This window comes from Mustela nivalis (assembly GCF_964662115.1).
Source record: "Mustela nivalis genome assembly, chromosome: 5".
NCBI classification, from domain to species: domain Eukaryota; kingdom Metazoa; phylum Chordata; class Mammalia; order Carnivora; family Mustelidae; genus Mustela; species Mustela nivalis.
In genome coordinates this window covers 136,959,280-136,981,319 of record NC_139024.1, presented here as the reverse complement: position 1 = coordinate 136,981,319, position 22,040 = coordinate 136,959,280, and the positions used below count along the sequence as shown (strand labels likewise).

General features: G+C 48.0%; 1 protein-coding gene across 1 annotated transcript in view; it reads left to right on the top strand.

Moving 5' to 3' along the window:
• The window catches only part of LYRM4 (LYR motif containing 4), a 166,252-nt gene extending 156,898 nt beyond the window's left edge, over positions 1–9,354 (top strand). Inside the window, exon 3 of the mRNA XM_082731037.1 lies at positions 8,914–9,354. Coding sequence (XP_082587163.1) covers positions 8,914–8,982 — 69 coding nt within the window. The 3' untranslated portion in view covers positions 8,983–9,354. The remainder of the gene's footprint in view (positions 1–8,913) is intronic.
• The last annotated feature ends 12,686 nt before the right edge of the window (positions 9,355–22,040 follow it).

The window sequence follows — 22,040 nt, the reverse complement described above, 5'->3', positions numbered from 1 at the left end:
AGGGATAAAACAACTCCTGATGGTCCCAGTAACTTTGTCAGGGATCTTGCTCAAGCATGTTGGTAAGCATCTGGTCAGGAGCTTGCTGGTCCCAGCACCGGCCTGGGAATCGCCAGTCAAGGTAGTTGTGTCACCTTGTAACTAATTAGAGCAGTGCCGGGACTCTGATCTTGCTGCCATCTCTTCTTGCTGAAGCACTGAGTTGAGGGGCTGGGGTGCAGCGAGCGGAGTGCAGGAAGGCCAGCGTCTCTGGCGCTTTGCCTGGGCCCTTGTCACCATCCCCAGGAAGAGCCAGGTTTCATTCTGACGTGATGTTTGGGTCCTGAGTTCCGCCCCGTTCCAAGAAGGGCTCGGTGACCTAGTCGCAGTGCCGCTAACCTTCGTGCTTGCCATGGGCTGCTTTCATCTCACAGAGCCTGTTATGCAATGCTTCACTGTGGCCTCCGGGAGGAGGGGTGGCTGACAGACCGTTTGTATCCAGTGTCCCCACGGGGCCAGCTGTGCCTCGGGCACGGGGAGCGAGAATATCCCGATAGAGTGGGAAGACAGCTAGTACCTCTCTCCTGTTTTATACGTGTTTGCCTGAGCAGTGGTCCAGACTAGCAGGTAGAAATCATGCACCAGCCCCCAGCAGCTCTAAAGAACAGGTGTGGGAGGCTTCCCTGGCCTTCATCAGCCTTGTGCCATCCCAGAGCAACAAAGACATCTCCCTCCCCCAACCTGGTCTTGTCATCCATGGCCTTCTGGAAGCGCTGTGCGGGTAAATATCAACCCTGGTTTTTTGTTTGTTTTCTGGAAAAATATTCATCCACTGGGGTGAAAAAAGCTGATTATTTTTAAATATGAATAATAAATGATGAGCCTGAATGCCATTATGTTTGTGCCCCTTCCTCACTCAGGGCTGCCAGTCAGATGCAAGAGAACGGTGACCTGCCTAGACCCACGCCCCCACCTCCCTAAAGAGAAACTCCATGAGTGGGGCCGGGCCATGTGTATCCTTGGAAGCTCCCCTGTCTTGTTAGGAACCACTGCCTTACATGTATATTTGTTCAAAAGGGCCACATTCCCGCAGAAGGGACAGTGTGCTGGTAGAAATCACTTCAGACCCTTTGAGGCCACAGTTTTCTGAGACCCATTACAATTGTTTGATTTTCTTTACTCTGATGGCCTGGGATTTGAAAGAAAGAGGCTGTCTCTTGGTGGGCTTTTTAAAAAACGTTCAACTGAACATTAGACATGCAGGAAAACAACGGAATGGCCTAGAAATCTGACAATGGTGGACAAGAGATAGGGCAACCATATAATTCATCATCACAAAGGGGAACCCTTGAGACTGAAAGAAAGCTCTATTAATAATCACGCTGGGACAATAGGGATAAGCCAGGCATCTGGTCACACTGATGAGAGGACACAGCCCTGCATCTAGGGTGTCTCTTGTCCCTACTAGTGAGGAGGAAACACACTAAGTATTAATTGTGACGTGGGATTTAGAGAAGATAGGAATTTGTTCACCGCGCTGCTAGGAATATCACAGAGAAAATAAGAAGTCAGGTCCTCACCACCACCGTCCATATTAGGAATACCCGCCCAGTATCTAAACTTCAAGGCTCACAGAGCTGAATGGAGATGGAGCATATGTGGAGAGAGGAAACACACGAAGATTCCACTCTGGATTCTTTGGACTGGACTTCTTTCTCTGCTGTACACCTAATTGTGAACTGACTTCTCAAAGATCTACACTGGCCATTTCAGGCATTCTTCTATTTCATAAAATGATGGCAAATTCAAAAGTAATAATATTATGTTACTATATGTAAAACATTTTGAAAAACAACTTAGGCTATGAAATTATAGAATGAAAAAGAGCATATGCATCAAGAGCGATATTTTAGAGGAAAACCAAATTCATAAAGTTTAGATTTTACCTCTTACTGCTAAATAGAAGAATTATATGTAATTTCATATATCCCTATTTCAGTTTGCCTCTTCAAAAACTTATTAGGAAACCAAGTATGATAAAAGTGGTTGTTACAGCAACTGTTCTACTCAGGCTAGGCTGTGACAGTGACCCTCCACACTGGGATATCATTGGGAGAATCGCATTGGCAACATGGGAAACTGCCTGACATCATTATAGGCCAGAGGAGGGGCACAGATGTCCTGCCCACCTTCCATGGGACAAGCAGACAGTAGACCAAAAGCTGAAATTCTGCTATCAAAGATTCACTTACATTGGTGGTACATAGGTTTTGGGGGGACTTTCCAAAGTCCCTATCAAATGTAAACTACCTTAGGAAATTAAAAAGATGCCTCTCAACTGGGTGTCGGGAGGCACTCAAAGGCATGGAATATATAAAGTGCATCTTCCCAAAGGGCCAGAGTTACTTGACAGCTTGGGAAATCATTTTTATAAAATAAGTATAAATGTATTATGGAACGGAATATACTATTTATGTGAAGATCAATAGGAGACTTCAAAGAAATGTTCTAGTTACCACATCCTCTTCAAGCTAAGTCCCAAACCCCCATGAGTATAATTTTGTGTATTAACTACCTCTGTTCAGCCAGATCTGGTTTCTAACTCTTATTCTGCTCATTTCTCTCTCCTTGGGCCAGTGCCAAGTGTTTCAGCTTTATCTCAAAAATGCTTTAGTATCTTCCTCATCAAAATACTTTTTCTTATCTTTGACTTTGTACTCATTCAAATAATCTTGAACGTTGTTTCCTCAAATATCTCAAAAAAAAAACCAAAAACCATTGGGATTTTCATTATCGTGTGAAACGTAGATTAATTTAGCAAAAGATTGACATTTTTATATGATTCAGTCTTTCCATGAACATGGTATATCTTATTTCATCCAAACTCTTTTATATTTTTAAGTTTTATCGTTTTCTCTCTTAAAGCCTTACACATTCTTTTTAAGGTTATGTCTAGGTGTGTTGTTATTGTTGTTGATGTGACTCTTGTTACTTTCTTTTCTCATCATATTTTCGGTGTCATCCACTGAGATGCTGGCTTCTCATATGTGAAATGAAGGGCACGCCCATCTGAGCAATGACACTCCTTCCAAATGCAGAAATCCAAAGATGGGGTTTGCCTGTAGAAAGCCTATAAATTGATGATGATAATGGTATCTTCCTCATAAAGTTGTTGTGTGATAGAAAGAATTAAATACTTGTAATTAATTGATTTAATTAATTAAATGCTTAGAAGAGTGCCTGGTACACAGTAAATGCTCATTAAATGTGACTGCTACCTTTCATCATCATTACCATTGTAGTTTTTTAGTAGTATAGCATTATCATTATTGGTCGTAGTGGTGTGGTTACTACAATGTCAGAGGCAGGATTTGTCACTGTCCTCAGTGGACAGGGAACCATCCCTGCCTGGATGGTTTTACCATCTTGAGAGAGGGCAGAGAGCAGGGACAGTCCCTCCCTAGGCTTCTCCGGGAGAGTCAGTTGTCAGCATCTCTCCCATAACTTTTCAGTGCCCAGGGCAACCTCCTGATACTAGACCACTGGTAAGCATCATGGGCCTACCGGACAGGGGGGTAGGCCCAGAGCAGAGATGAAGAGGGTCCTTCAGTCCTCAAGTCTAGCCCAGGAAGCTCAAGTTCAAAGCCAGGAGGTGGTGTCAGACATCCCTGACATCCTCTCCACAGTGTGGGTGTGTTTCACCATTACAGACTCATAGACATTTACAGCCAGAGAGTGAGGAGGCTTCAAGATCTTTGAGGTCAGGATCTGACACCCTGTAGTGCTCCTCCCGGCAGCAGACTGGCGATGCACAGGGCCATGTATATCAGTAACAGTGAACGAGACCTGACCACATGCCCACTACTGTTCTTAGTTAATCCTCTCAGCAACATGAAGACAGCAAATGTAATTGAGCCCCAGGAAGTATCTGGGGCAATTGGTACATTTTCTTCAAGTCTCCTATTGCATTGGATGCTCCTAACAATGGCGTGAAACAGGCAGGAAGTAGCCAAGGCTCTTCCACTCCTGGTGATGGAGCGCAGCTCCTCTGGGTCCAAGTCAGATTGAGACGCGTTGCACGGCACATTGCGGCAGCTGAGTGACCAATGGAGACCTGAGACGTTGGACTAAATTTTCTTTTCTTGGATCCTCCTTCCTCCCCAGCAGGTTATTTGTCTAATGAGTCTCCAAGCTCATAAGTGTTTCTAGGCCAGCCAGCCAGCCCATCTACTTGCAGTTGAATAAGCTGTGTATTTTTCTAATGGACTCTAATGCCAATTCCTGAAGTTTATAGAATAAAAGTGTGATCAGCTTTAATGACCAACTTATGCATGGTAATAGTCGGATGTGGCTAGCTAAGCCCCTTGGGGCTTCTGGAAGGGCTGTAAATTGAAGGCAGTAACTGGACTTCCTCGCTTCATTGACCGGCTCCTCTCACCTCCAGCGTAGGAGTGACATGCTCTGTCATTAGCACCGCGGCATCCGTCCCTTCCCTGTGTGTGCTGACACATTTTATAGCCAAAATAAATGCAACAGCACTGTTGCACAAACATTTATTGCCTCGCCTCTGTAGCTCTCGTTGAGATAACTTTTTTAATATTTCCTCCCTGGGTGAACTGAATATTTCTCTTCCATCTTCTGTAATTGCTCTGGGTTAATCCCTTATAGGCCTGGATTACAGCTTTAAACTTTCTGCTGGGCCAAATTTTGATCATTTGATTTTCCTTAACAGCAAGTGAGCATTCTTGTTACAATAAAATGGTCCTGTGGCTACTTCTGTTGAATTGCCTTGATCAGTTCCGTAATTCCACTAGCAGCTCCCCACCAAAGCACTGCGTTAATTATGTACAGATCTGGGTTTTAGAACTAGTGGACAATAGAGCCTTGGTTATAACTGGGAATGCTCGACACTGGCATTTTTAGTTACCAGGTTCTTACTGAGCACTTTCTGTGTGCCTAGCACTGTCCCAGACTATGCTGTGAAAGCAGCTACGTCAGAACAAGTAAGACAGGAGTCCGCCTTTCTCCCCAGCGGCCTCTGGGCCTCACGCAGAGGAACCCATCCAGGCACAGAGGCTCCCAGGAGAGAGCCAGAGAGCCCCTTCTGCGGGGGGGGGGGGGGGGGGGGTGGTGGACCAGGGAAGCTTCAGCCATTAACTCAAAGGGTGGATAGGCTTTTTGAAGGGTTTTTTGTTTTTTGGTGGGTTTTTGGTTCTTTTTTTTTTTTTTTTTTAATTTTTTTACTTAAATTTGGTTTGTTAAAACATAGTGTAGTATTGGTTTCAGAGGCAGAGTTTAGAGACTCATCAGTTGCGTACAACCCCAGTGCGCTTCACATCACGTGCCCTCCTTCGTGCCCATCCCCCAGTTACCCCACCCCACCCACCTCCCCTCCAGCAACCCTCAGTTCGTTTCCTAGAGTTAAAAGTCTCTTGTGGTTTGCCTCCCTCTCTGTTTCCGTCTTGGTTTATTTTTCTGAAGGTTTGTTTTGAATGACGCTCCTACAACCTGAGTTCTTTGGATCGCCTCTCACTCTTCATTCGTCAGTTTTCTTTGGAGCCTTTTACATGGAGCTGCTTGCAAACTAGTCACCCCATACCATATCTGCATTTCTTTCAAGAGAGCACCCATCCCCTCTAAAGCTTCCATCCTTTAGATCAGTGGACGAGGAGGACCACTACTATGTTCACGCTGTCCCTGGAAGCCTAGGAGCACAGGAGAAAAAGGCCACATGACAAGAGAACCCTGTGTCCCATCCGTCAGGAAGGTGACTGTTCACACAGTGTTCACAAAGTGAATTGAGCGGGAGGAGACGGGTTTATTCTGCAGTGTGGTAAAAATGCTGCTGGATCTTCAAACAGCCCACCAAGGAGACCACCTTTTCTTCCAGGCCATCAGAACACATGGCTCGACTCTGGGCCACTCGGGGGCCACCCAGCTGCTCTGAGAGGTGTCAGAGATGGGTCCTGGCCCAGTAAGTCATCACAGAGGCTGAGATGTGGAAGGAGCCCACCTTGCTCCACCTCTGTCCGCATGAACTCCTTCTCCGTCCCCACCTTCTCCCCCTCCCAGAGCATGACAGCCGATTCCATTTTTTGGAATGGCAGCCGATTCCATTTTTTGCCAACTGTGTGAAAGAGTTCTTCCTTAGGCCGTATCATAACTTCTGCCTGCCACTAGAGCCCTGAGAAAACCCTGATAAACTCGTGGAACATGGTATTGTCAACACTTCTAAGAGGGGCTCCTGATAAACTCTCCCCACATCCATGAAATATAAACCAAGTTCCCAGGTAAATGAATCATTTAAGCTGTTACATAAAATTATTTTTTAAATATTTTATTTATTTATTTGACAGAGAGAGATCACAAGTAGGCAGAGAAGCAGACGGGGGCCGGGGGGAGCAGGCCCCCTGCTGAGCAAAGAGCCCGAGGCCGGACTTGATCCCAGGACCCTGGGATCATGACCTCAGATGAAGGCAGAGGTTTATCCCACTGAGCCACCCAGGCGCCCAAGCTGTTACATAAAATTATTTTTATTAACCTAGACATCCTCCCCAAACATAACAGTCCTGATTTTCCTTTTACAATAATTGGTATTTTAGCGTTTTTTCTAAAAAGCAATGATTGTAGGCCCATTTGTCTGTTGAGGTTAGCATCTGAAAGTAAAACCGTATAATACCCAGAGTATCGAATACTGCTTCTCAGCCCCCTTTCTGGAGTAGGGTGCATCTGGCTCCCGCTCACCCCACAGCTACTCCAGGTCATCAAGAAGGGAGGCCAGGATGAGCCTCTGTGCTCCACTCCTCATGAAACCACGTCCAGCTAGTCTCACCCCTCAAGATGGTTTATGACTATGTTATGCAGATCGTGCTCCGCGGAATCCCAGACCCGCCCTTCCCGCTTGCATCTGAAGCCATGTGTGTTCTTTATAGGGACAGGAGGAGGGGAGGCCGAAGACATGGGAGCAGCGCTCATCACTGACTTCTGTTGGTACTGGTGCAAAACACTCATTCCCCACCATCACCACCCCCTTTTCTCTTTTATCAAATTAAGGAATTCACTTGCAATGAAAGTAATCTATTCAATCATCCTCATGCCCTTAAATCTCCACTCTGTTCTTCGGCTTTCTTTGTCCATCATTGGGTGGCTTTGACCTCTTCCTTCACTTTCTCCTGGTATCCCCGTGATGCCCTGAGTTCCTAGAGCCCCTGGGCCATTGGGACACCTCTATACAGGTGCGCGCCAGAAGACGTCACCAGCAGCATGGGAGGATGGGAATATTGAGGCGGTCTCTTGGAGTGTCGCTGGTGAGAGAGCACCACTGTTCCTTACTAGTGTCAAAATCTTCCCCTGTCATGGGCCGTCATTTTAAAATAGAGTATTAACCGTAAAAAAGGATGAGATCTCACCATTCACAACGACAGGGATGGACGTAGAGGGTTAGATGAGAAGGACAGACAGATACCAAATGACTTCACTTGTATGGGAAACCTCAAGACCAAAACAAATGAATAAACAAAAAGCATAATCAGACCTATAAATACAGAGAGCAAACAGATGGTTGCTGGTCGGCGCGAGGGGGATAGGCAGGATGGGGGAAGAAGAGCAGGAGGTACAGGCTTCCAGTTGATGGAGGGACTAAGTTATGGGGATAAAAGGTACAGTGGAGACCATAGAGTTGTGAGGTGACAGATGGCAGCTACACTTGTGATCTAGAGCTCGATCTAGCAGAAGATCTAGAGAAGCTGAATCATTATGTTGTACACCTGCAACAGTGTACCAGGATGTGTCAACTATATGCAAATAAAGAAATAGTAGATGGGGCGCCCGGGTAGCTCAGTGGGTTAAGTGTCTGAATCTTGTTCTTAGGTCAGGATCTCAAGTCCTGGGATCAAGCCCCACATCAGAATTCGAGCTCGCTGGGGAGTCTGAGGATCCTCTCTCTCTCTCCCCCTCTGCCCCTCCCTCTCTCCCACTTGGATGCATTCTCTCTTTCAAGTAAACCTCTTTTTAAAATAGAATAGAATATTAAAACAAGATGGGAAGACCACATGAGGGTCCTGATTCTGACCCCTGGCCACTCTGGTAGCTGCTGTGGCCATTGAGAGGTTCCCTCGTGTACTGAGAGCAAAGACCCCTAATTACCCATAGATAGCGACCACCTGCTCTGAAGTCCTTCCTGCCGCACCAGTTGTACCAGGTTCTAAGAAAGTATCACTTAGGAAATGCTTTTGGAGAAAACTCGTGAAGACCCTTTGTTCCCAAGGAAGGACCAGTCATTTGCGGCGGCCCCAGTCGTGGCTACAGCATCCACCTGGGACAGTGGGAACATCTGGGCACGAGCAGAAACACTCCGTGTAAGAGGACACTTAGGAAAGGGTAGGAAAGTCAAGAGGCAAGAGGTGAGAGAAGCCAGACCACGGTCCTCAGCCCCACCTGGACCAGACAGGCAGCCATATTGCTTCCAGTGCTCTTAATGGAACCCACGTTCTAGCCCAACACAGGCAAGACCCGTTTCTGCTTTATGCTGAAGGCTCTCCAAACGGGAGAACCAGTTCTAAAGGATGGGATTGTGTTTGGGGAGGAGCTGCTGTGCACACGTCCAGGTGGCTCTCCCTCCAGCCAGCAGCCAAGGAGCCTGGTGGATGGTGTCAGCCGGCTCAGGACAGCCCAAGGAACTAAGGCTGTGCCTGCTAGTGCCATTTCAAAGGCCAGAAAAGAATGAGTGTGGATCGCGAACTTGTTCTCACAGTGAAGGAAGTAGCATTTGGAGGGTGTGGGGAATTCGCAAAGGCCAACCCCATGACTGCACTTGGCCCCACGATACAGTTCCCCACAAGGAACAGCCCTGTGGTGGCAGATGTTGGCATTTAAAGGTTAGCAATGCTCTTTTTGATCTTTTGCAGCTAATGGAGTCTTTTTCTTTGCCTTCAGGTCCTCATTGGCCAAATGTATTCGACTGACAAGCTTATCATTGAGAATCAAGAGAAGCCTCGGACCTAGGGAGCCGGGACCAGCCACCACCGGCAGCCGTGGACCAGCTTCAGCATCCATGCTGCGCTTGGGGCGGGGTCTCCCCCAGACCACAGGTGGCCTCTTCCATCAGCTTAGAATAGCCTCTTGCTCGGCCTGCCCAGTAGGAGCTGATAAACTGAGGCCAGTTTCCATTCTTCTGCAGCCCTAGTGAGAAAGGGTGGCGGGGTCTCCTTGATTCAAGCGAGGAGCTGGAGCTCACTCCGAATAATGCTGTGTATTCTTGTGTCTGCTCTCCGCCCCACTCCTTTTTTGTATCATCACCGCCCATGTAGAGCCCCTCCACCCTCTGCATCTTCGTTGACAATAAACAGAATTGTCTCCTGAAGCCTTCTTATGCCAGATGCGCTCCCGATGATGAACGCGCCTTCGTTTCCTGCTGACGGCAGGACCTGCAGAGGGCCGTGGGGACCCAGAGGGAGGCTCCCTTTGTGGGGGCAAGTCGAGGCACCCAAGATTTGGAGGGCGGCAGGGAGTAGGGCAACACCAAAGAGTAGAGGGTGCATCCCGCAATTTATACCTGGGCCCGGTGCAGCCACAGAGGGGCCCGCCCGCAGCTCTCCACCTGGAGACAGGATGCTAGCGGCCCTGCTGAATGTGGTCTGAGGATGGGCACCAGCAGCCCCGCCTGGGAGTTCATTGGAAATGCAGAATCTTGGGCTTCGCCCCAAATGCTTTGAATTTGAGTCTAACACATCCGGGTGCCCCCAGCCCACGCTGAGTTTGGGGAAGGGCCACTCGGCTCTGCTTCCCAAAGCCGGCTTCCCTGAACTCCCTTCACAGAGCCATAAGCACCTGCAGAATTGGAGAGTTTTATAAGAGGAATTTCTTATAATCCGAGAGCACTTCCCTGCCCTCAGATTCTGACTCCGTAAGTGAGAGGGGAGGCATGATCACTAGGCCCCCTGGTGTTTTTACTGTCTAGTCAGTTCGGGAAGCTCTGCTCTTTGAAGATGTTGCAGGTAATAAAGACATTTGTGTGCGTGTCGCCTTGGAAACACATCAGCTAAAAGCCTAAAAAGAAGGTATTAAATAACTTACTTGATTGCTGGGGACCCAGAGTACCCCATATCTGGGACCTAGATACTGTCAGAGTGCCTTGTTTATGTTTGTAAACGGCACTATGTGAATTCATTACTTAGGTGTTAAGGTTTGGAACAGGCTCCTGTGAACGTTTCCAGATCCTAAAACCACTGTGACGGTGTCACCGGGCCTGCCCCTGAGCCAGGGCCCCTGGCATTCTAATTCTTAGAGTCCTGTGAGTCAAGTGAGAACAGACTGGGTCCTCTTCCCCTCCCGTGCGAAGGGATCGCATCTGCCCTCCTCACCCACGGAGCGTGGATTTTGTTGTGACTGTGCGTTCAGAAGAGATTACACGTGTACTCCTGGTTGGCAGTTCAACTTGGAACTTCAGAACAGTTTTGCCCATGGATAGTCTTGTATACTCGCACCTTGGTAGGTCTTGGACCCGACACCCCCCGCCCCACCCCACAGCCCGGAGCCGGCAGTGAATGTAGGTGGCGTGGGAAACGTGCTGTCTCCCTCCAGCTGACTCATGGGACAGTCACCCACCTTGGGATGTGCAGCTCTGGGTCACTTTTTCCACTCTGCGTCAGTAGGATATGGTCCAAGGACTAGCTCCTGGATGTCACCTCTGATTTACACCTCATGTATTAAAGCAGCTGCTGCTGCTACTCGGAAACCCAAATCCAGTTGAACCCAAGTTGAACCTCTCCCCTAGAAGGGTCAGGTTACCAGAGGGTATCTGCTCCAGAGGAGACCCAGATTTGAGTCCCAGAGGCAGTGGCCCAAGCTAACTTAGCTTGTTCTGTGGGACAGAGCAGCGGGTTGCTTTTATGTTAATTAAAGCCCACAAATGGGTTTAAACAGGCTCAGAGCCGTAAACAGCTAATTTTTGTGACTCAGATAAGAATAACTATGCATTAGGAATATATAGAAAGACATGAAAGAATCCTATCTCATAAAATCCACAGTCTTGAGCCTGTCCTGCAGGCTCAGGTGAGACAGGCAGAGCCTTGCACCGGACACTCCTGAACTCAGGGGACCCAGGTGGACTCTGGCACTTTGAACGAATTGACGTGCCTATGGGAGTGGTCTCTGCTTCTGTTAAGCGCTCCCCGTGCTCGACTGGAGCCCCACATCGCACTCCCCCTCACAGACCTGTAGTGTGCTTGGCTGTTCTGAAGGAGGGACTCGGGCTGGGGTCTGGAGATGACTTTCCGGTGTCAGCATTTAGCAAGTGAGAAATGCCAGGACGAGTTAACCTCCGAGATGCAACCGCTGGCCCAGCACACCTGTTCTCCAGACCTTTAGAGATGACACTCGGTTGGTCTGGCTGCCGTGCTTCCATAGCTGGGAAAGCTTCCTTGTGCACGGGCATGGCCATGTTGTTCCGATGGCTGTAGTTCTCTGGACTCTGGAACTGAAAGAAGATCGTGGGTCGGTCGTATCTGGCTTCCCGTCTCCTCCGCCCTGCCACCAACAGCAGCCCCTCTCAACCCCCTTCGTCCAGAGCTTCATCCAACATCTCCAGCGCCTCAGTACAACCAACACTGCCCCCCCAAGGGGACAGGCTAGGGGGACATCTGCAGAGATGACAAAAGGGCAGAGCTGCCTGACATTAGAGTCCACCTCATCCAAACCCCACATCTGCAGGTGTGAAAACCAAGACCCTGAGCATCCCTAGGTCATTTGGGGACCCTTCCCTGCCGCCTTCCACTGGTCTTTCCGTTCATTCAGCACTGACTGAGCCAGTGGGTACCTGGTTCCTTGGGGGGGTTGGGGGCGACCAGTGAACAAGGCAGCCCCTGCCTTCACAGAGCTTACAGTCCAGCAGGGGACGTGGATGAGAAAGGACACATCTGAGGACAGTTACAAAGGGTGAAATAAAAAGGTCCTCTAGAAGCTGATGGGAGTGTCTGGAAGGCCCTCCCTGAGGCAAGGGGGATTTAAATTGAAGATGAAATGAGGAGTTGGCTGCACAAAGGGTAGGGAGAGGAGCTCTCCGGGCAGGAGGAACAGCATATGCAAAGGCCTGAATGGGGGGTGAGGGGAAGGGAGGCGGAGGAGAGCACTGTGCAAGGAACTAAGGCAGCCCAGGGTGGCTGGCGAGCAAGGAGGAGTCAGAAAGCAGGGAGCACAGTGTGGGGGGCCCAGGGCGCCTTGGCCTGAGGCTGTAAGCAGCTGTTGAAGTTTTCCAGCGGGATGAAGTTTATGGGGGAATAGATTGGGAGAGATGCACGGAGACCAACTTTTATAGGTGGTGGGGGAAGGGGCAGATTGGACACTAATCCAGGTAAGAGATGGTAGTGATGTCACCTAGGACGCTGACAGTTGCAAAGTGGAGTCAACATCACCCTGAGAAGAACTCCTCCCGGCTGAGTCTCACTAAGGTCAGTCTACTGCAGCCAACTCTCAGGCCAACGATGCAGAACAAATGATTGTCTAAGGCCCCAAGTTTGTGGATAGTTACGGAGCAATGACAAGCTAATACAGAGAGCTAGAGTGATAATGGGTCTTTTTCAGGGCCACCTAGCAAACCAGAGAGTAGGTAGGCAAACGATGAAACTGTGGGGTTCCCGTGTAGAGCCCTTTCCACAAGCACCTGCAGAGGACAGGTGTCACGTGTCTTACAGACAAAAGGGCTTGCCAGCTACTGGCCCCCATTAGTGTGTCACTGAGCACAAAACAGGACCAAAGAGAAAGAAAATAGAGTCAACAGGACTTGGTAATTGATTAAATGTAAAGTGCAGAGAGGGTGTCAGGGGGGTCCAGGAAGGGTCCCAGGTTTGGGGCCTAGGTGACTGAGCAGAGAAGTTGGGCTACCTGCTAAGACAAGACAGCAGTGGGCACGGTCTGAATCTTTGTCCTCCTGCCAGGTCCAAACAACCTCAAGTTCAAACAGAAAGACTAGTGTCTACCAAGGTATCTCTTACTTCCAAAGGTTGAAAATAATATTTCTGGTTTTTTCAAACAAAGAAAAAAATCTACTGGAAGAGAACAATTTAAAAGACTGCTAAAAAGAGATTTTACCCATAGCTCTCTGTAAAATAAATATATTCTTTCTACAGGTAAAGCCTATAGATACATATTCTCTCAGGGTCCAGGAGGAGTAGGGGGAAATTTTTCCATATTTTGCAAAAGGTGATACAAGATTTTTAGAAAAGTGGAGAAAGGTTGGTCTACATATTCTAAGACTATGGTTCTAAGAGCGCAACTAAAATCCACAGTAAAATATCAAATTGGTGCACGGAAAATGCACCAATATGTTTTATTACAGAATGAGCTGCTTAGGACTGCTCACTAGCTTTCTAGACTGAAGGATATCACAGGTACCGAGGCCAGGCTACAAATATAGCAACAGCGGAAGAAATGATAAGCACTCAAAACACAGAAGGAGAAAGCATTTCCTATGCCAAGAATGATGTTCTCTGAGTTGGGAACTCTTCTGGACTTACCCATAGTCACGAACAAGAAGTTCTTCTCCTTGGTAAATATGACCAGAACCCAGATGACCAATTCTTTATCTTTTTTTCTTTTTCTTTTTTTTTTTTAAGAGAGAGAGACAGTGGGAGAAGGGGCAGAGGGAGAAGGAAAGAGAGAATCCCAAGCAGACCCCATGCTGAGCGCAGAGCTGGACTCTGACCTCAATCTCAGGACCCTGAGATAGTGACCTGAGCCAAAATCAAGGATCTGCCATTCAACCGACTGTGCCACCCAGGAGCCCCTAGAGGACCAATTCTTGACTAAACACAATCATATGAACCAAAGAACATTTTAAGAGTTCAACCTATTAAACTCTGCTGGTGGCTTTAGGACAGCAGCCCAGTGTGTGATTCGGAAGCCACAAGAAGCGGCCACATTTTCTAGATCGTTGGAATAGACTCGTCTGGTAAGGTCACACCAATGAGGGTGGGGAAGCCCATGCAGATGTTCATTGTTACGAACAAAAAAACCATCCACGGGAAGTTGTGCATCTCACATCCCAAGATGGCAGACACCTCATTGCTAATCTAGTATTGGTCTGTTGTCACAGAACGATCTAGATGAAAGCTGGACCTTGGTAGGGAAAGCAGTGATTTGTGTAGGACCCAGCAGACTTTTCCTGTGACCGTTTGCCCATCCCTTCTCCCAGAGAGCGGCTCCCCTCGCCTCTGAGAACAAATAAGATCTTTGCTTTTCAATCTCTCTGCAGGCCTTATCAGTACCTCAGGGAACCACTCATGAAAATTGCTTCTCGTGTTGAGATCTATGTGAGAAATAAGATGGATAACCTTGCTTTTGCCCCAGGGCCAAGTTTTACGTGCAAAGAAGGAGGACTGGCAGAAATGAATCTGACTGTGTTCTTTACCTGAGGGGACCACTGACACCACAATGGCAACAGCAATCGCAGTCAGTGTCTCGCCATCTTGAACTGGGACCACACACAAATGTAGACACCCATAAAGCTGGAGTTGCACATGATGGGGCTGAACCAGCTGGTCGCAGACTAGCATTTCTGTGCTGACCAGTGTGGCCGTGTCTGTCACTAAAACACTCAGGTCTCCCCTCCCAGAGAAGCTGGACTTCTGGGGATCTGCAGGCTTGGGAGGAAAACAGCTTCCTAAAGCTGGTCTGTTCCTACTGCCTTATACGTGTCCTTAGAATGTTGGATGGTACCAGACACTTTTCTTTTTTTTTCTCATTAGTCCCAGAGTAACCTTATTTACTCTGTTGAGAATATCACTTAAATGGCTGTCACTTAATCTCTAAAACATTTCAGTGAAACTTCTGATTGGGGGCAATTGAGTGGCTCTGTTGGTTGAGTGTCTGACTCCTAATTTCGGCTCAGGTCATGATCTCAGGCTCCTGGGATGGAGCCCCATGTCCGGCTCCCTGCTCAGCGGGGAGTCTGCTTCTCCCTCTCCCTCTGCTGCTCCCTTTCCCTGTGTTCTCTCTCCCAAATAAATAAATAAATAAATAGAATCTTTACGGAAAACAAAAAGAAAAACTTCCCATCAGTTACTAAGTGAATTCATGTGACTTCATCTGTCTTGAATACAGAGACAGTTTAATAACAATATAATTGGTTCTGGGTTTTTAAAGGAATATTTCCCTTCGATGCATATAGGCAGACACAGGATGTAGGATCACAGACCACAACATTAAAGCCAAGTATCTGTCTCATCAAGATCTGCCATAGCTACTCTTCCACTCATGCTTCAAACATGTAACATATTGAAGATGACTAAGGGGCCAAATGTTAGCATGTAGTTCACTTTAACAGCACTGATTCTTTGCAGGATTTGGTAAATAGAAGCTTGTTCAAGGTGGGGAGGATATATGAGTAACTCAGACCACCAAAAAAAAAACTTTTTTTTTTCTTAAAAAAAATTTGGAAGAAGGGAATATGGAGCGATGGGAGGAATGAGGAAGGTGGAAACAAACTAATCACCGGGGCCAGACAGCCGAAGTCCTGGGGATGCCACCTGGACGAGGGGCTCTAACTCCTGCTGGGCCTCTAAATGACTTTGCAATAATGCCTGAATTCCCCAACCAGGACCTTTGCTCCTTCCAGGCAATGTGGTCAGATTCCAGGACGACTCCTAATCTTTCTAGCTGTAAAATCTTGCAATTCCAGTTAAACCCAAAGGAAAAAACCTATCCTGGAGACCCGTTGAATGTTTGTTTTTGGAATAATTAGCAGGAAATCAGGGGTTCAGTGCAATTGGGGGGGCATAGTTTTCAGCCCAGCCCATGGTCCATGAGAATGTGGCTTTGGGGTAAAACTGGGCAATGCAACCCACTGGGCCCTCTGCAAAGGCACAAGGAAGTCCCAGAGGCAGACCCTGACCCCTCAGAATCCTCCTCAGCCTCCAGTCCAGTGGCTGTCCAAATAAGTGGGTTTCCATTTTTTTTTCTGAACTGGTAACATTTTCTTGGGAGGGCCTGGCTGGCTCAGTCAGTAGAGCACACGACTTTTGATCTCCAGGTTGTGAGTTCAAGCCCCACTCTGGAAGTGGAGCCTACTTTTAAAAAATGAAAATAAATATAAATAAATAAATGAAAACTCTGAGCTCCTGCTGGCTGCTGAGATTCCTAAAGCAACATTTGGAGCCGGCTCACTCCGACTGTACCAGCAGTGCCTCCTGCTGGCTCATGTTTCCCCACCAGGCACGTGGTTAAAAAGAACGTCCTGAACATACTGAAAGAGGAGTGAGAACTTTGGGGTAGAAGCAGGTTGTGGGCCAGCGTGAGCCAGGGGGTTCCTGCCCCCGAGAATTATTTGGGGAGCGCAACTGAACACATGCAGAACAAGGAGGGAGTGACCGAGGGCTAGCCTGGCGATGAGAGGAAAACAACAGTGCGGACTGGAGAGAACCCCAGAGATCCGAGCGTGAGTGCGGGGTCGGGGCTGGGAAGATGCGGAGCCTTCCCGTGAGCGCACGGTGTGAGGCAGACACCCTGAGCACACGCCGGAAAAGAGAGCAAATCCTGGTTTGTGGGAGCTTGGGATTGACAAAGTAAGCATGAGGTCTGCAAGGTCGCCCCAAGCCGCAGACGTCCCAGACAGCCCTTCCTTCTTTCCATCCTCCAGCCCTGTCTCTTCGTGGCAGTGAGATCCCGGACAAGCAGCCTCTCGAAACCTCTGTGTCCCCGTCTCTGAAATGGATCTAACTGCCTGCCTACCTTCCACGGTTGCTGTTAAAATTACACATAAAGTTTTTCTGCCGTATTCAATGCAGAATAAGCCAGCAAACCTCAGCTGTTTTATCATTCATCTGAAAGCTGTATCAGACGCCTCAGGGGATGCAGAAGTGGACCTGTTGTGGATTCTTCCCTTAATATACTCAATGACAGCACATCTCACACCGTACTTGAGACATGTAAATACCTTAGCAAAACCTAACATGGTTAAGTTACCTAGGAGGGTCCTACTTGTAGGGCCAGATGCAGGAAGGGAGGTAAGATCAAAAGGAGAAATTACTTCTGCCTGAGCTGTAAATTCTAAGCGAAGGAGTCTGAGTTTTATTTGGTGGGAAAGGGAGCCGTTCAGAAGGGAACAGCGATACACAGCAGATTAACTGCATAGTGACCTACAGAATGCCCCCGAGGGGAGACAGCCGGGAAATTGTTGCAATAACTTAGATGCGCAGTCTAAGTCCTGGCTGGGGTTAGCAGTGGTGTGGGTTGGATAGAGAGGAAAGCGTGAGTCCAAAAGTTATTTCCAAATGACACATTTGAGGAGAGATTGGCTATGTAAAATAAAGAATGGGAGTGAAGCAAAGATAACTGGAAGGCTGGGTCCTGAAAAACTGGCCGGGTGGGTTGCCTCTCTCTGAAATAAGGTGCAGGGCAATGACACAGCTCCCTTCAGGCAAGCTCACGTCCGCACACATACACCTCACGGCTCCACTCTGTGCCTAGAGTTCACACTACTCTAGGCTGTTTTTTGCAGTAGAGACACTGGGGTGTCTGCCCATCTCCCGAGACCCCAACAGGAGTCCAGCGTTCTTGACAGCCATCTCCCACCATAATTCAACCCCACTTCCAACCACAGCTAATGGAACAGGGCTGCATAACTCTCTTGGACCCAAAGGGGGCCAAATTTTTTTTAGGCGTGAGAGTTCTATTTCTATCCAGGCTATTTGCTGGAACTCAAGAGGTACAGACCTAGGAGAAGCCACCTTGCATCTATCATGTAGACAGAGAGGAGGAGATCCCTAGTCTGCAGGGAGAGAGGGATACAGCAGGACTGAGCGAGGGGAAGCAGAGTCCCTCCTGACTCTGGTAGCTCCAGGCCCTGCAGAAGCCCGACTGCCTTCGGACACTGCGTGATAGCTTCGTGTCATAGCCTGATTTCCATCAAGCGAACACCCCTGTTTGCTCAAGTTGGCTTGAGCTAGTTCCTGCAACTTACAGTTTGGAACATTGGCTCATGCTGTTTCTTGAACTATGGGGCCGTGTTGAAGACTACAAGAAGTTCACATTTTCCGGTATGTAAGTTCTCTAGTGAAAAGGGGACCCAGTCCCTGGGCCAGTCCCCCAGAAGAAGTAGGTGACAGGAACTTTGATGACAGGCAATAGGAAGAAGAGAGAGGGTGACCTCTTGTCCTGATACTAAGAGGTCTAGATGTCTAGCGCTGCACCCTCCTGGGAGACCTAGAAGGAAGGAAAGAACCCAAAGCAAACTCTCCTTTCCTTCTTACGGATGAACTCCAGATATGTTGTTTTTCTACAGCTGTGTCTGTGTTTATTGTGGTTGTACCCGGTTAAGAGCAACGGATCTGGGTCAGGCTGTCCTGAATTCAAACCCAAGCTCCGTCTCTTACTCACAGGGCACATCACTCAGCCTCTCCGAGACTCAGTTTCTTTAGCTATAAAACAGGAGTAATTGTCTCTCCCAGAGTTGTGCTGGAGTCTCTAAGGGGGCCCAGTGGTCTAAGCTCTGTACCCCTTAAAACATAAGAACAATGAAGGTCAAATAGTAGTAGAAATAGAATTTCTTCTGTCATTGATGCTGACTCCAGTGAACAACACTGCAAATGTGTGAGTCAAAATGGGTACATACGTCCACATTCCCAAGGAGACACTTCCCACGAGGGAAGTGTGAGTCTGCAGAATACACACGGCCCAGGTTGTAACCTCCCACTGGTATGAAAGGGGACACCCTCAGAACCTGTGACAGGATCTCACACAACCGGAAAGTGTGGCCCCGATGGCCGCGACCCACCCAGCAGGTCACTGTGGGCGGCAGTGAGGAGGGCACCAGAGCCCACCAGTGAGGGCCAAATCCCTCCGGGTAACCAGGCATGAAGATACAGTGTTTCCCCTCCGCAGCTCCCAGCCCATACTTGTGAGGATTGAGTGAACTGATTCTGGCACGTCCCATGGGGATCTAACCAACTTGAAATCAGCCATCGTCTTTGGCAAGAGGACATGGCTGACAAGTTAGGACACCACTGACAAGTTCTGCCCACAACTGGGCTCGAGGGGTGCACGTCTCGGGGACATGTGGGATGGGACATGGGCGCCAGTAAGTCTCTCACTTGCTCCGTCCGCCCTGCTTCAGATGGGCTGTGAAGGTCTCCACGTGCTGTCCGCGACTGCCATATGCACCAATGGGAGGTTTCACTACGACCTACATCGCTGCTGTTGCCTTTCTTGGATGTGCCTCCTGGCGTCCGCGTGTGTGCACTTCCGTACATCTGTGGAACTTCTGATGGGGGAGGGGTTATGTGTGTATTCTGCTCTAGTAGATACAGCCAAATTGGTTTGCAATGTGACAGGCCCACTCCTGGGATGTCTAGACATGCATGCATGTGAGAAGAGGGGTGACATCACGTGGGTGAGGAGCAGCTCTCTGCTGTGGGAGGCAGTGGCCTTTGTCCAAAGACCTCCCTGCCCTCCACCCTCCGCCATGAGGAAGGATCATCTGACGGGAGCAGAGGCAGAGCCACCAAGGCTTACCAGCCCTCCCCCGCCAGCCCTCCCCTACCAGACCGTCTTGCTGTACCAACTCCGGGGATTCTGAGGGTCAGATTCTTTTGAGGAAAGCATTTCCTCGTGTGTGTGTGTGTGTGTGTGTGTGTGTGTGTGTGTGTAGCTAGGGTTTATAGAAGAAAGGAAGATGGGAGCATGAGAGCGGAGAATGTGCCTGTAGATTTGGAATTGTCACGTAAGGGCCCCACTGTCCTGAATGCCAGCTCCTGGAGAGCCACGTCCCCTGTACGTCTTCATCCCCATGTATCCCAGTGCCACGGCTGTGCCAGCCATGAGGGAAGGGCTGCATCGCCTCTTGATGAAAGAATGGATAGATTCCGATGAGGTGACTGCGGGAAGGGTGTGGCCACTGGAGGAGGCACCTGGCTAGCTTAGTCCTTGAATGCAACTCTTGGTTGTGCGTTCAATCCCCCTAGAGGGCAAGGAGCCTACTTTAAAAAGAAGAAGGAGGCAGAGGAGGAGAAGGAGGAAAAGAAGAAAAAAGAAGAAGGAGGAGGAGGAGGGCACCTGGGTGGCTCAGTGGGTTAAAGCCTCTGCCTTCGGCTCAGGTCATGATCTCAGGGTCCTGGGATCGAGCCCCGCATCGGGCTCTCTGCTCAGCAGGGAGCCTGCTTCCTTCTCTCTCTCTGCCTGCCTCTCTGCCTACTTGTGATCTCTGTCTGTCAGATAAATAAATAAAATATTCTAAAAAAAGAAAAGGAAGGAGAAGGAGGAGGGGTAGGAGGAGAAGGAGGCAGAGGAGAAGAGGAAGAAGAGGAGGAAGAGGAGGAAGAAGAATTATACGCCGTCTTCCTCTTGTGGACTTTGCAGCATCTTTATAAGAGAAAAAAGAGTTAGTGGTGGATTTCTGGAGGACTGTGCGGCAAACAGAAGGAGAATCAGTCTCAAAGGGACTGACATGGAACAGTGTGGAGGGAAGGGAGGCAAATCAGAAGAGGGTGGTCACAAAAATCAAGACAGGACCCAAAGAATGGATTTTCAACAATATCAAACAGTAGTCTACAAGCAGGAAGCCCTCCAAAGACTAGTTTCTTAACATACGGGGGATAATCTTTGAAGAAGCTGCCTCAAGGAAATACAAAGATCTAAGTCAGATGAACATAGGTACGTTGTATATGTTATAACAACCTATAAACACAATATCCAGCCCATCATGTGAATAATAGGAAACAAACGGCAAACAAACGGTTAGTGCAGTGGCAGCCGATGTGATGTGTCTCCCAAGTTGGAAGTTTCATTTATTCTTTTCATTCTTATTATTCTTTTCATTTATTCTTCCTACAAGGATAGACAACATATACCATCAGTATGAAATCAATAGACACCACCTGACAGGGATCAAAGGGAACCAACTGTCTGCTTGGTACTTCATAAATAATTTCCCTTTGTGCTCACAACAATCTAGTTAGGCGGGAACTACTACCCCAAACTCACTCTCACAGGTTAAGGGACCTGTTTGAAAGCAGACAGAGAGCTGAGCTGGGATCAACTGCATGCAGGTCTGGGTCCCTTGGAGCCTGTGTGTGTTTCCCACATCATGCCTACCACCCTGACATCTACGTGGATTTTACTAGCATAGAACCTGACAATGCTTTATACCCTTTTCAATGATGGGGAGTTTTTAAATTAATTTTTAAATTTTTTTATAAACATATAATGTATTTTTTAGCCCCAGGGGTACAGGTCTGTGAATTGCCAGGTTTACACACTTCACAGCACTCAACATAGCACACACACACCCCAATGTCCATAACCCCACCCCCCTCTCCTGACCTCCCCCCCCCAGCAATCCTCAGTTTGTTCTTCGAGATTAAGAGTCTTTTATGGTTTGTCTCCCTCCCAATCCCATCTTGTTTCATTTATTCTTTTCCTACCCCCCAAACTCCCCACGTTACATCTCCACTTCCTCATATCAGATCATATGATAGTTGTCTTTCTCCAACTGACTTATTTCGCTAAGCATAATACCCTCTAGTTCCATCCACTTCATCGCAAATGGCAAGATTTCATTTCTTTTGATGGCTGCATAGTATTCCATTGTGTATATATACCACATCTTCTTGATCCATTCATCTGTTGATGGACATCTAGGTTCTTTCCATAGTTTGGCTATTGTGGACATTGCTGCTATAAACATTAGGTGCATGTGCCCCTTCAGATCCCTATGTTTTTATCTTTAGGGTAAATACCCAGTAGTGCAATTGCTGGGTCATAGGGTAGCTCTATTTTAAACTTTTTGAGGAACCTCCATGCTGTTTTCCAGAGTGGTTGCATCAGCTTGCATTCCCACCAACAGTGTAGGAGGGTTTGGTGGGGATATTTTTTTTTTTTGGAAGGTTTAATTTAATTTTGTTCTTACTAGTATTATGACTTTTTATTTGGAAATGGTCTAGATCTCCCAAGAAAATGCAGAAATAGAACAGAGAATTCTCCTGTATCTTTTGCACAGCTTTCCCTACTACGAATATCTTCTACATTAAAGCCTTTTTTTAAAAGATTTTATTTACTTATTTGATAGAGAGAGA